Below are 15510 nucleotides of genomic sequence, written 5' to 3'. Positions count from 1 at the left end.
TTTAATTTAACTTTGTTATATTTATAATTCTAAATAAATTATCATTCTATTATAAATCGAAATATATAAATTAATTTTAAAAAATAAATAATTCATGGACTAAAAAAATGTAAGAAAAATTTAGTATTATTGACAAAATTTTTTTAAAGGTACTCTCACAAAATAAAAATAACACTTGTTAATTTCTTATACAAAATGTAAAAAAATTTAATATTATACACAATAATTAGAGATTAAATTTTGAATTTGAATGTTTATTTTTAATATTTATTGTTTGTATTTTGGTGACTTTATTGTTTGTAGATTTAATATTATTATGCATACTTAAATATTAAAAAAAACTAATAAATTTTATTGATAAATTAAATATAATAAAATATATTTCTTTAATAGTAATCATTACAGTCCAAAAATATTATTTTTTTTTGTCCAATTTTTTGATCTAATACAACAAAAATATATCTGTAATTAAAGTTTTATTAGTATTAATGTTTAATTGAAAAAGACAAAATCTGAATTTTGATGTATTTGTCTTGACACATCTGATCAAAGCAATAATAGCAAGAGATAGGTGTCACTCCTAAACCTATACCACGTTAGTTTCCTCATGTGTAGAAAAAAATGTATTTCTATACTATAGAATTCACCTTTTTTTTAATATGGATTACTGGTTGTTATACTTAAATGTGGAATCGTTTAACTAGAGAAGCAGAAATCGGACCATTCGATTTATTAGAGGTACAGAAATCGGACCGTCCGATTTGTGTTAAAAAAAATTAAAAAATTTGAAGTATAGAAATCGAACCCTCTAATTTGTGTACTTTCCACGGTTTTAAAAAATACCAAAAATTACAATATTATGATATATCACCATTTCTACTTCCATAACAAAAAAAATTAGTCCCATCCCAACGGTCTAAATGCAATTTTTTAATTTTTAAATGTTTTTCATAAAGCTATCCATGTTTGATAATTTTGTAGTTGTGAAGAGAGCGTTCCCATATTAGAGACGAAGAAAAATTTACGTGCATATAAAAAATCAATTATTAAATTAATTATTAAATTAATTATTAAATATTTATATATGAATATATATGTTATATGCTTATCTTATTTTTAATATATATTTTATATCTTTGTATATATTTTATTTTTATATAAATAACTGATTTAATAACTAATTTTTAATATATAATAGTTTGAGAATAAACAGTGAATATGCTGCAATTGAAAAGTATTTGAGAATGTTTATAGTGGGATAGCATTATTATATAATCTTAGTCAACTTATGAGTTATATATATACTGATGCTTTTTATTTATATTGTACACAAGATTATTTGACTCATATTTATATTATGATCGAATTTGGTGTGGCCTATTAATTACTAAATAGTAGGATTTATACTCCATATATTTAATAGTATGTAAAGACATAAACAGATTCATTCTAATATAAAATGAAGTTATCAAACACACTTCAATTTTATCGGCGAAATCACTACATTGGCGTTGTAAATGCATGTCACTATATTAGTGAAAATCATTATTAACAAATTAATTCTTAAATATTCACTAGCTTATTTATGAATTATATGACCTTTTAAAGTATAATAATTGTGTTTAAATATTACATACAAAATATTTTTTTATGAAAATTTGCCTCTTCTCGAATAACATAATTGTTTTAGACAATTCTGTAATGAACCCAGATATAGGGAAATGAATTCTCTCCATTTTTTTTGTCATTGGAGAGGATAAAGTGTAACCTCCTATCTTTAATTCTACAAGTGGGACCAAAAATAAATGAAAAAGAGAATGCAATAAAAGATAAGATCTTCCACTGGATACCATCCAATTTTATTTTCCACTGAAGAGGATCCACTCCCGAATATTTCATGTTATTCAAATTAATCAACCACAACTAAAAATTTTTATGGATGAAATACATCAAATTTTTCATTTGCTTTCTAAGTTTAGTTCATTAATGACTGTCTTATCGCATTAGCATAACCCTCCTAGCTAGTTTTTGATAAATAATAAGCTCTCACTTTCATACTTTTATATAGCTTTTTTTTTTCTTATTGCATGGGTATGATTTCATTATATCTTAAGTGGCAAAAACATCATCAATAATCACATCATTATTCTTTGCCTTTGCTTTGCTACTTGCATCCATTTTCTTTTCTATTATGCTTGCCTTTTGTAATAGGATTTACTCCTTAAAGAGTGTTTTGAGACAAATCTTTATAAATCAAGAAACAAGTGGGGTTTAATCATTAACATTTAACACAAATGAATCGCTTCCATAGTGCATTAGGGAGTCTATCTTTATTTGTTACTTGCATTCATCATGGTAACAGAATAGAGCAAAATGATATTCTGAAGAGGCCAATTAGATGAAAATGTTGCAGAGGTCTAAGAATTTGTTTTCATTTTCCACAATGAAGTAGTTCTATTCGTGAAAAAGAGCAAAAGGAAGAAGAGAATAACTTTTGTTGAATCCCTAACAAACAGTAGGACCCTACTTATAATTGGTTGGCTTATAATTTATTTATTTATTTATTTGGGTGTATTTGGTGGAAAAGGTTGTTTGAAAACAAAGAATATGTTGGAAATGGAGGCCTATACAGCCACCAATATGGCCAGTGATAGAGCAGTAAGGAAAATATTTCTTCAACAAAGCTTTGATAATTAAAAAATGCAAGTTTAATAAGTAATTGATTTTGACTAGTTAGTCAAATAAATTAATTAATTGGGTATCTGGCTAATCTATCAAACCCACATAGGAAAACTAACAATTTGACTTAAAATAATTCAAATGGTAATCGGATAAGGTTTAGTTTGGATACACAGTTTAATTAAACTTCTTTTGAAAAAAAAAAATTAAACAATAAATATTTAAATTAAAAGTAGTTTATAAATAAGTTATTTTATGTTTGATTTTTTTAATTCTAAAAATGTTTATTTTAAAAAAAGAATGATAAAAAGTTTTTATTATAAGAAGAGTCATTTTTTTTAACTTTTTTATAGATATTTAAATAGTTTTTTAGAATGTTATAATTTGATTTTAAAAATTACACCAAATATTAATGTTATAATTTTTCATAAGTTAAAAGTTAAAAAAATTACTTATGGACCTATCCAAACTGACATAAGACTTTTCTAAAGTGGATCATTATTTAAGACAATGCAGAGCTATGCGAGGTTATGGAAGAGACCCATGGATATAAAAAATATATATAATGTACATGAAAAATTCCAAGACAATCAAAATATCATTTGCTGAGTGATATTCTACCTTCAAAATTTCTGATATTTACAATGACTCCTATAGTGTTTATTATATACTCTTAAGCCAATGGTTCATTCCAGAAGATACATCCTATTTTGTATATTGAAAACTATGTGACACTTTCAAATTCGTGAAACAATGTACCTGAGATTGGTGGCCTCAAACAAAGGGCAAGAAATTGGGTGTGTTATGAAAACCAGCCTTTTTTGTTTCTAACCTCTTTGAGCTTCATCACAAGTTCTTCACGCTCAGCTTCTACCTCAGCATATTTAAGGCTCATGTGGAAGTACCGCTCCTGAATATCACTTAACTCTGCCTCTAGCATTGATTTTGTACGTTCAAATTTTTCTTTTGTCACGAGTTCTCCTTCCCCCATTGATTTTATTGAACCATTTGCGTGGCCTTGGGATCTGCAGGTTCATAAACAGAAGGAAGTAGATTATATATAACATAGTCATAACCTGTTAACCATAGTTATATAATATACTTATGGCGCCGGAAATTAGTACATGTGAAAACTATCCAAATTCAATTCTTATAAGGCACTAAAAAAATTATTTTCCAATCAATTTTTCTATTGGAAACAACATAGAAGGGTGATAATTAATCACAGCTTATCAACTCAAGGTTCCTAGTATTTATTGACAAACTTCATGCCCAAGGCACAAACTGTTCCTCTAACCTGTTAAGTTGACCTTCATGTATGTTGTTCGTTTCTGTAGCTTCTTCCAGAGAACTATCAAGTGACTGAATCTTTGATACTGGATCTATTTCTACAGCATCAATACTTTCATCAAGAATTCCGTGTTCAGTTTCCACTTCCACCTATTAAGAGAAAGGAGATATGAAACAGAAGATCAGAAAAGCGTTATTTCAGTGAAAATGCAATCACTTGATATGGGCAGCAAAATTAAAATTATGAACTATACTTTGTAATATTGGACTAGGATATAGAATAAAATGAAGTAAGTATTCAAAACGTACCTCACTCTGATTTTTGCTACTATAACGAAGGTCCAGTTGATCTTTCATGTTTTCTCTCTCATTTTTCAAAGTAGATGGTTTTTTCCTGGTACTGCGGTATGGAGTGGTATTCTTCACCGCAGAATTCTGTGAAATAAAAATGAAAACAAATTAATAGTCATCTCATCACAATGCAACAATGCCATGAATGAATAAATAAATAAAAAAGTACTAACTTTTGAGGTCTTCATGTCTTCATGAACAGGCAAAACTTTCCTGTTTAACTTAGAAGCTTGGTTTCTCTTTTGTTCCTTAAGCAGTTTCAGTTCTTCTTCAATAGCTTGGACTTTTTTCTGGAGCTCAACTTTTTCCTGCTCTAGCAACTGTAAGGCTTGTTGATGCTGCCTGTTTATTCTTTTGACTTGGCTGAGCTCAGATTCCTGAACACATCTCAGTTCTTCTCTAACCTTCAAGTCACTCTCCAACTGCATAAGCCTTTCTTCAAGTGATGATCTAGTTCTCTTGCAGTCCTCCAATTCAGAGACAACCTTCTCCAAGGTAGAGATCTTTATTTCAAATGACGCCTTTTCTGCCTCCAAATCTTTGCATACTTCAGAAGCTAGGCTCAATGAGGTTTCCAATCTCTTTTTCTCAGAATTGGCAGAGTTGAGCTCATTCCTGAGAGCCACGATCTCATTCTCAAATTGACTTGTCTGCTGCAACTGTAACTTTAGATTTCCAGACTCATCCATGAATTTTTGCCTTTCATATTGAGTGACTGTAAGTTTTAACTCAAGGGCGTTTATAGTGCTTTTGAGTTTTAGCTCTCTTGATTTGGAATCCTCCACCACCTTCAACAGTTTTTCATGTTCATTCATCAGCATTTGCTTTTCCATTTTCAGATCAACAAGTTCAGTTGTTAGGTCTTTCAGCTTTTGTTCATATTCAGTATGCATCCCATTAACTTTGGTCTTGGACAAACTCAGTTTAGATTGAACTTCTTCAAAAGCAGATTCCAGTTTAGCTTTATCAGTACGTAAAGTGGATACTTCAAGCAAAGCTTTGGAAGCTATCAATTCTTTTTCATCATAGGTTGCTGCAAGTTTCATGCTGAGGTTCTCAATTTCCTTTTCAAGGCTCTGGATTTCTACCATCTTCTCCGTTTGCATCTGATTCAACAAGCTTTGACCCTGCTCCATATGTTTTCTATTTTCATCAATAAAGCCATCTAACTCTAACGCAAGATGCTTCTCTTTTGATGCAATATCTTCCTGGATTGAAGAAAATTTCTTTTCTAAGATTACCACTTTTCCACAGATATCAGCAAATCTTCGTTCTGATTCCTGCAACCTGACTCCCAAGAGGGAACAATACTGTTCCCTTTGTTTAGAATCTTCTTTTGAATAATCCATCTCAGACTTCATCTTTAACATCTCCTCCCGAAGCCTCGCAGCTTGAGACTTAGAGCTCTCTAGTTCTGATAAGTAAGACTCCTTTTCATTAGTCAAATCTCCAAGATGAGCTTCCAATACAGATATTTGCCTTAACAACTGTTCATTTTCTTGTTCTATCTGTGATACGTGGAGCTCCAGTTTATGTTTTCCTTCTTCCAACTCCAACGACTTTCTTGTAAGTGTTTCACTGGCAGAAACATGGGACTCTATATTCTTGTTGAGAGTTGCAGAATCATTTTGTAAATGATATAAGAATTTAGAGTCCGTATCACTTTCTTTTGTAAAGATCTCCATTTGTTCCTGAAGTTGAAAATTTTCTCGTTCAAGATCATTGACCTTGCCTTCTAACTCAGTCAGGTGCTTCTGCAGAACCCCAATTTCTTTTTCTTTAGAAGATAAGGTAGCCTCAAGATTTGCTATTTCGGATGTTTTATTGATCACTTCCATATTCAGATCCGATATTCTGACTTCTGGATCAAGTTTCAAAGCCTCAACCTCTTTAGTCGGAACATTATCATCAACACAAATATTCTTGGTGTGTTTCCCCTGGAGCATGTTTTCTGAAGGGAAGATTCGAAATAAGTTGTTTTCAGACTCAAAGCTAGCAAAAGATCGATCTTTGAGACCTCCGTCTTTAGTATTTTTCTTTGCTTCTTTAAGCTTGAATAAAAGCTCCAGGTTCTCTTCTGTCAGTTCATTGCAGTCCATCTCAAGTTCTTGAACTTTCTCTTTCAGTAATTCGATTTCTCGCATAAGATCTGCTTCCTCGATATGTCTGGACACAGTCTCTGAATAATTGCTTTCTGGAAGAGATTCAGACAGCTTTGCTTTCAAACTTAGAATTTCTTCCTCTTTAGCAGATAATTTGCTTTCATATTCCATTTCAACATCTGAAAGGGTTTTGTCATTTGGACTCTTCTCATGCGCAGTGTCATGCATTTTGTCCTCCAATGACTGTTCCAGCTCTTGCACTTTAATCAGCAGATTTTTCTTTGATTTTTCCAACTGTTCTAGCTGGTTTGTTAAGCTCTTATTTTCTTCTATACTTAATTGGAAAGATCTCTCCATTTCACTGAATCTTGAGGGCAATGATGAAAGGTTGTCAGTCTCAACTTTCCGCTGCTGTAGGGTCTCTTCCAGCTCCTGGAGAAGAGAAACAAGCTCAGCATTTGCTTCTTGACTCCTCTTAAGTTGCAAAGACAAATCAGCATTGGATTCTCTCTGAAACTTCAATTCATCTTTTAGTGCTTTTTCAATGTCTGGAATGTCACCTTGAGATATTGAACCTTCCAATGCTGTATGTCTCAGTATTGGATCCTCCAACAACAATTTCAAATCTTCAACTTCTTTTTTCAAACTGTCACGATCTACATTTGCTGCCGAAAGGTCCATTTCCAGACCTGCCAGGTTTTTGGACTGATCTGAGAATTCTCTTCTCAACATATCCAAATCACTCATTAGCTTCCTGGCGTTCATCTCCCACATCTTTGCTTGAGCTCGTAGCTCTTCACTTGTGTCTTCTGCACCTTCTGGACGATTATTAGACAAATTAGTCATCTTAGAAGATGGTGTGCTGCACTCTTGCACACTTAGGGAACTAAATGCTGAATGATTTGATGGAGATGAGTTATTAGCATGATAATCATGATTAGAGGCACTTTTTCGGGAACTGTTTGAGTCATGTCTCCCAGCCTGGATCTGTCCATCATTGCTTTTTGGGGATATATTCCCCCTTCCTGTGGATCCCTCAGCTGAGGTATAGCTGCAATTTGATACAGATTCAGAGAAACTTGTTGTCTGCAATCAAAGGCAACATGTTAATAGTATCATGATAATAAAGACATACATACCAACAGTAAAATGCTAAATGAGAGAGCTATCTAGTCTTGAAAGCTAATTTGAATAATTGATTGCAGATTTGAATAGACATATGAATATATTATTTATGAGTATGTAAGCATAGGAAGAAATCTCTTATCATTTAATAGATCTGGTAAATTGGGAAAGAGATTGTAATTTACCCTAGTCTCAACTTCTCCTGGGGATAAGGTAGATTCCAAATCTTCAAGAGAGGAAGATCCAACACTATGTACATATGAACAATCAGAGCCATTTGACTTAATAGCCACATCATGCTTATTTTCATTCAGGGCCTTCGAATGGGAATCTGTCTCACTAGACTCTCTATCCCTGAAAAGGTGTAGGAACTAAACGATTACTAGAACAATAGATGAAATGAAAGAAAAGACCACCCCTCCAGTACAAACCTGGTTTTTGTTCTTGGTGTAAGGCACTGCACAGTTACCTGCAAAATAGATAAGCACTGAATTCCCAACTCCGTTCAAACAAGAATAACATATTGTAATTGTTGCAATTTTGTTTATAAGAGACCATAGGTTGCCTCTATATCAGAGAGTAAAATCACAGTGAATACCACTTGAATGAACAGAGATTACCCAAAGAAAACAAGTTGTCGATTAACAAAGAGTAATTGTAATTAATAAGATACATTCAATACTCAGCAATATATTCCAGATTTCCAATGTTACTTTTCCCCCAAATTTGACTACAATTAAATCCCAACGTAACCAACCGCAGTAACACATAACCATCCAGGTTTCTGCACTCAATAAAAGTAAGACAAGTTTATTTGTATAACTCACATGTAAAACTGTCCCATGGTTGCACTTACTCAGCTTGAGTGAAAGTGGAGATTCAGCACCTGAACTCACATAACTTGCCAGATTAACAGTGGCCTCTCCAAGGATACTAGACCTTGATGATCCCTGTTAAGCCACATCATAATTCAAACAAACTTCTAACTGATAAAGAAACATCTTAACTACAAAGTAGAGTATACACAATAGGAAAAGCAAACAGCAATAGTATCAGCACCATGGCAACAATAAGCTTGAGGAGACATTCATCAATCTCCTTGGAAGAATTATCTCCTGGAAACGATACAAATTCTGAAAAAGAATCTGACCACTGACAACTCCCATTTCGCACCAGCACCTTGCTTGACTTTGCAATAGCTTTACCACTTTCTACCGAAACAACAGAAACAAAGAGCTTCTCCCATCCCTTGGGTACCTACAAACAAGAGAATCAACATTTGTTATTATTAACAGAACCATCTATTTATTTCCTTTATTTCCCCGCACCCTGAATTATTACTACTGAAAACAATTCTAAAATCAACATACAACTTTTTTAGCAGCAAAATTTGGATAAAAAGAGTATAATTTTGGTGATTTAATCATTTCCCCCTTGATTACAACTACTTTAGAACTTAAAGATAAGTCATCTTTGCTTACTTTTAACACGTCACTGTAGTCACTCAATATTATGATTTGTCCCACTACTTAGTATTAAATTATTAATAATGTGAACAAAAATATGTATGAACACTTGTTATTCATATCAAACCAACAACAACATGATCCGCTACTTGCATTTGATAAAACATTCAAGTCTCAAGGATTCTATATTATAGCTCAACAGAACAACTCCACTTTAGCTCACCTTAATTAATTATCATCCATTTCCAAAATACTAAACTTCTTCACATAATAAATTTCATCTTCTTTGACAAAATTCAACAAATAAAACACTAGTTTTCGCTGTTTCTAAATTACAACAGTAGGATCTACGATTCCGAGGCTTGCATTGCAAATTCCGCACCAAATGCATAATCAGTTCATCACCGCGGATCAACAATTGCGAACATACGAAGCGTATTAAGCTAACGTGAAAAAAAAATTAAAAAAAAAAAAACAGAACTCTACTTCACACACTATTGCATTAGCATTTATCAACGTAAATGGAAGAACAAGGGGAAAATAAAAATTAAATTAAATTACACTAAATTAAATTACCTGAAGAGCCTTAAAATGAGAGAATCTGAACTCAAATCTTGCTTCAGCTGCAGATTTCGAAGAAGCCTTGTTCTTACTCAACCGAAACATTCTCTCTTCTCTGTCGTCTCTCTTCTGAATCACACTCAGTCACTGACTCACATAGACGTTCATAATTGGTAACTGGTAAGGTTTCATGTGATTAATCGTAATGATGGATGATGATTACGATTGCTCTGTGCATCTGCAACCACCAGAGTCACCACCAACTGAAGAGAGAGAGAATGTTGGTGTTAGTTAGCTGAATTGTCATTGTAGCCAAGGTTGTTATTTTATTGTTACTTCCAAACGCATTGCATTGTTATTGTTAAATGCTATGCTATGCGCTTTGTTATTTGCGTTAGAGAAAGAAAAGAGAGAAGACGAAGAAAGAGGTCAATACTCTCGTGCACTAATCTTCATATAAAATTAATAATTAAGAAATGTTAGTTTAATTAAATATGTCAAATTATGTTAAGATTAAGAATAATGAGTTATATATTCGTCTTTGTAATTTTGATTTCTCTTTTTTCATATTTTTTTTGTTTTTTTTTTACTAAAAATAGAAGATTTAAATTCACAATTTCTTAAATGAATATAAAGAAGATTATGTCATTTAAGTTATATTTTATTTGTCTCTTTCTCTGTACTTGTGTGTATTACTATAACTGTATATATAAATGCTTCATTATTATCATTATGTTGTTACATATGTTATAAATTAAAAGAAACAGCTTTCATCACAACACAAACTCCTCCTCCTTCTTTCTTCTTCCTCTTTTTCTTGCCTTTTTTTTTTCTTGCCTTTTTATTTAGTAAAAAATGTGTAACTAAAAATTGAGTAGAGTTCATTTTTCAGGAATGATTTTGTTATTTTGAACATTGATAATGTCATTTTTTATGTAGTTTTTTAAATTATCAATTATTTTTGTTATTTTTTAAATGACATACAATAAAAAAAGGTATTATCAATTAGAGAATGACAAAATTATTCTCTTGCTTTTTAATCAAAAATATTGAAAATTAAAAAAAAAACTTAGGGGATTTGTTATGCTGACATGTCATGAAGTAGTTGGCCTAGAACCTAAAAGGTTACAATATATTAAGAAAAAGATTTTCCATGTGCAGGAGGTTGCAACTCACAGCAACCAACAAAGTAAAAAACAACATTATCATTCTAATTAAGCGACTTTATCAATAAAAGAATATTGGTTGATGCACTAAGCAATGTGACTCTTAGGGTATGTAAATATGTCAAAATCACAAAACTTAGTTATTACTTATTTTATACATTTCATATGTATAAATTAAAATATATATATCTTATTTTACATGTAGTATATCAAAGAAATCGATAAGGAAAAACATTAATTATTAACTTTTTAAACTTTATCCTCAATATAGTAATAAATCAGGAAAGATATATATTATTAGTAAAATGAATTATTAACCTAAGATGATGAAAACATACAAATATGAAACAGCCTGTGCCCAAAGTATAAAACAAAAATGGTATAATTAAATGAAGAAAGACACCAAGCCTTGAACTCATCGCAATTTCCAGTGTGAAATCTATGGAAACTGGGAATAATTTGATACATAAACATTCTTCAGAAACAACTAACTATTCTACTGCTGAATCCTAAGAATGGATATGAATGTTCAAATTTTTGGACATTGTATATATGTACTCAATTTTTGTCTTCTTGCCATTACATTGCTTAACATTGACGACGTTTTTCTGGCTATGATTTTACAATAATAAGAAATTAAATACAAAAAGTAACAAATGAAAATGCTTTGTCAACGAGCTATAGCTTAAATGATATAGTCTTTTCATACTCACCTAAAAGTCATGGGTTCCTTTCACTTCTGAAAAAAAAAACAAATGAAAATGCTTTAAATAGAATTTGATTATTTAAGGTTGTTATATATATATTCTTAAAATCTTCATTTATGTAGTATTTTAGGTAATTACTCAGATAAAAACGTTTAAAGACGTTTTTCAGTAATTAAAATTTAATATATATAATCGATTAAATCATGTTATTTTTGTCAAAATTAGGCTAGACAAATTGATTTAACCGAAAAAATGGTGAATCAAATTTTGAACTGATCTAAATTAATATTATTTTTTTTATAAAAAATGAATACAATACCCTTATTATAGAGAATGATTAAAATACTCATTTATATATATATATATATATATATATATATATATATATATATATATATATATATATATATATATTAATTTTAAAAGTTCTAAATCCTAACCCTACGATAGAAAAATAAAGGACTAAAATTTAGGATTCTCAAGATTAATATATATAATAGAAGTATTTTAATTATTTTCTATAAAAAATAATTTTAATTTAGACCAGTTCAAGATTTGATTCACTATTTTTCGGTCAAATCAATGTCTAGCCTAATTTTGACAAAAATAACACGATTTAATCAATTATATGTATTAAATTTTAATTATTAAAAAATATTTTTATAAAAAGACATTTTCATCATTTTTATCTGAGTGGCTCCTAATATTTTATGGTGAAATTTTACATTATTGGGTCCAAAAGTTTGGTCATGGTACTTACTAGTTTACTAGCCACCAGTCAACAACTCTCCCCAAATGTCAACCATAGAGAAAATGGATTCTCCTAACTCTTTAAATTAAACTACAGTACAATAATTCATGATTATTTTGAAAACTCATCATCAAATACTCATAAATCTATTTAGAAGTGTTTTAATAATAATTTTTTTGAGGAGGAATAAAAAAATGTTAATTCTATCGATGAGTATTAAAATATTTCCTAATAAACAAGAGATACATGCACAAAATAACGTTAAACCAAAGGCAAGGGATTAAGACTAAACCATCACAACTTGCAAATAAAGGATGATGAGTAAAAAGAAAACAAAACAAGTTGATATGCTTGAACCTAAAGAAAACTATAATTCGGATCTAACACGTAGTAAATTTATTGAATATTTTAATAATAAGTTAATAATAACTTCCTTCAATTGAAGAAAGTGTTTTATGATTATATAATGATTTAAGTTGTAGAAATTTTTGTTAGCTATCAAATTATTATTTTAATGAAGGATCTTGCTTAAAAACCAACTTTATTTTAATTAATAATAATTAACCAATAAAATAATAGTTAGAAAGGTTAAGAAAAAATAATAAATGATTATTAACTGAAAAATATTAATTTTCAAATTTTTTTTCTTTAACGAATGATAACTAGCTAGGCCATTCATAGAACTACAACTTTTAACTAATTTTTTTGCTTATGAAAGATTAAGAAAAAAAATAGAAATAGAAATATGATGTTATTTATTTATTTTTTATTTTTGCTCCTTAATCACTCAATAGTGTAAAAGCACCTATATATCCTTCTTTAATCATTACATATGTATTACCTATGATTTAGACTTCCCAACTTTATTAATTGAAAATGTTTTATGTAATTCCAGCTACTCTAGTTCACCATCATTTTTCCTTGATGAAAAATAAAACATGGACTTGAAAGAATACGAGGCTATTTTAGAATAAAAAAAAAATAAAAAATATTATCTATTTATCTAGTCTTAGCTATCGGGAGTGAAGATGTGGTGATCTCTTTTGTTGTTGATGACTCTATCAAAAATAATAAGATGGTGTGTTCTAATTGATAAATTTGTGTAGTGTCGAATTCTGTTTTTCTTTTCGTTCTTTTTTTAGCTCCATTTTGTGTGTTGAACTCTTTTATTTCAAAAAAAAAAAAAAACATGGACTTGAACATCCAATGAAGTCCACCACCACACACATGCATAAAATTCACAGATCAATTTGAGTCATAATTTATCACAGCAAATCCAATAAACTGTTTTTGCAAGTTTTAAATCTGACATTATAAAAAATTATGACCGGTCATGATATAAAGAGACGGTTTTTTTATTACAAAAAATCAATTAAATTTTATCACTATATATAAACTTCAAATTGAATTGAAATTAAATATTAAAATGACAAATTTTATATTTAATCTCAAATTATTATTTATAATATATATACAACTGTACAAATATTAATGTGATATTTTGTAGAATATAAAACAAACTAAAATTAAAATGAAATTTAATATTGGAGATTCTCTTAGTATAATAAACAAATTTAATTAACATGTGTTTTAATAATGCATATTATGATTATTATCAATAGAAATTTTTAAATATTTTATCTTAATAAATACATGACTATATTAGAAATTTAAATTCTGGAAAAATGGCACTCAATATTGGATTCTAAATAATATTTTTTTATCCCTCTTTTATAAGAATTAAATAAAATATATTTTATTTCATTTGACAAAAATAATCTTCCATAATCACTATAATTAGTAATAATTATTTAGTTGTTTCAAATAATAATAATAATAAATATGTATTCTTATTAGCATAAGAAATTTTTTTAATATGTTATAACATAAAACAAAATATTTTAACTTATTACAAAAATATTCAATTTAAATTTGTTATGTATGATTAATGAAAAAATATTAAAAATAAATAAAATTTGTTACTTTAAGAATAAATATATAATTCATGTTATTATTAATTACTATTATTATATGATATAAAATATTCTAACTTGTTTTAAAAATACTTAATTTGTTTTTTCTATATATTTTATGATTAATGATAAAATATTAAAAATAACTAAAACATATTAAGTTAATGATAAATATATTTTATATATTATTAATACTATTACAATAATATTAATGATAAGATGAAATATGTATTATTATTAATGTAAAAGTTTTATTTATTTATAATATTTTATTATAATCATAAAATACATAAAAAATTAAATTTAATATTTTTGTAACAAGATAAAATATTAAAAAAATATAATTTATTACAATATATATATATATATAATATATATATATATTATATATATATATATATATATATATATAATTATCATCATTATTGAAGAGTATTTTAATCAAATAGACTAAAGTGTATATATTTAACTCTTATAGAGGAAAAAAGTGTATATTTTAAAATAGAGACATAGGAAATGTCATTTAAGTTTGATTTGATAAAACTTTTTGAAAAAATATCTCTATTTTTGGTGATTGATAAATAAAAAAAATGTGTTTATACTTGTTTAAAATTAAGAATGCTTTTGAAGCACCTAAAGTTAAAAAAAATTAAATTAGTTATATTTATTAAAATTAAAAACATCTAATATAATTTCATATATTAATAAATATCTAACTTTATTCTTATATTTGTATTTATTTCTGGTCTATTTGAATTTTAAAAAATATTTTACCAAATATAATTATTATTGTTTATATTTATTGAAAGTCATTTTTAATTTAATTAGTGTAAGTACCCGTGTGATACACAAAAAACGTTTATTTTTTTATATTTATGTCTGAAATATGCTTCTAATAATAAGTTATTTATGAATATATTTACCTTAAATAAAATACCTTCATATATTTTTTTTAATCCAACAACATACTTTATCTCGTACTTTTAAACATTAATGGCTAATTGATAGCAAAAACTAATAAATTCTGATGATCCTCATAAAAATATATTATATTCAAAAATTATATAAGAAAGAATCAAGAATTATTTAAAAGATATATATAATATTCACATAAATATAAAAAAGAATCAATGTCATTATTAAAAAGATATGATATAAAATATTATAATTATTGACCAATCTCACGTAATTAATAAATAAATGTTAACAAGTTTAATTATTTAATACATATTTACCAAAATGCGTCATGTCAACATATATATTTGGCTCTAAAGCTTATGCTGATGAATGATAAAACGAAATACTATGCATAACATTCACAGAAATATAAGAAAGAATC

General features: G+C 28.3%; 1 protein-coding gene across 1 annotated transcript; it reads right to left on the bottom strand.

Annotated features, from left to right (window-relative positions):
- Window positions 1-3266: 3266 nt before the first annotated feature.
- Window positions 3267-9877, bottom strand: LOC130960257 (uncharacterized). Its single transcript, XM_057885626.1, has 9 exons — window positions 9590-9877; window positions 8607-8804; window positions 8375-8497; window positions 7979-8016; window positions 7733-7901; window positions 4494-7508; window positions 4279-4404; window positions 3977-4119; window positions 3267-3704 (listed from the first exon to the last, which is right to left on the bottom strand). The coding sequence occupies exons 1-9, from the start codon at window positions 9677-9679 to the stop codon at window positions 3482-3484; spliced, it is 4125 nt and encodes a 1374-aa protein (XP_057741609.1). The 5' UTR covers window positions 9680-9877; the 3' UTR covers window positions 3267-3481.
- Between the last annotated feature and the right edge of the window lie 5633 nt (window positions 9878-15510).

The sequence above is a fragment of the Arachis stenosperma genome, chromosome 2 (assembly GCF_014773155.1).
Source record: "Arachis stenosperma cultivar V10309 chromosome 2, arast.V10309.gnm1.PFL2, whole genome shotgun sequence".
NCBI classification, from domain to species: domain Eukaryota; kingdom Viridiplantae; phylum Streptophyta; class Magnoliopsida; order Fabales; family Fabaceae; genus Arachis; species Arachis stenosperma.
This window is presented reverse-complemented; position numbering and strand designations above follow the sequence as displayed.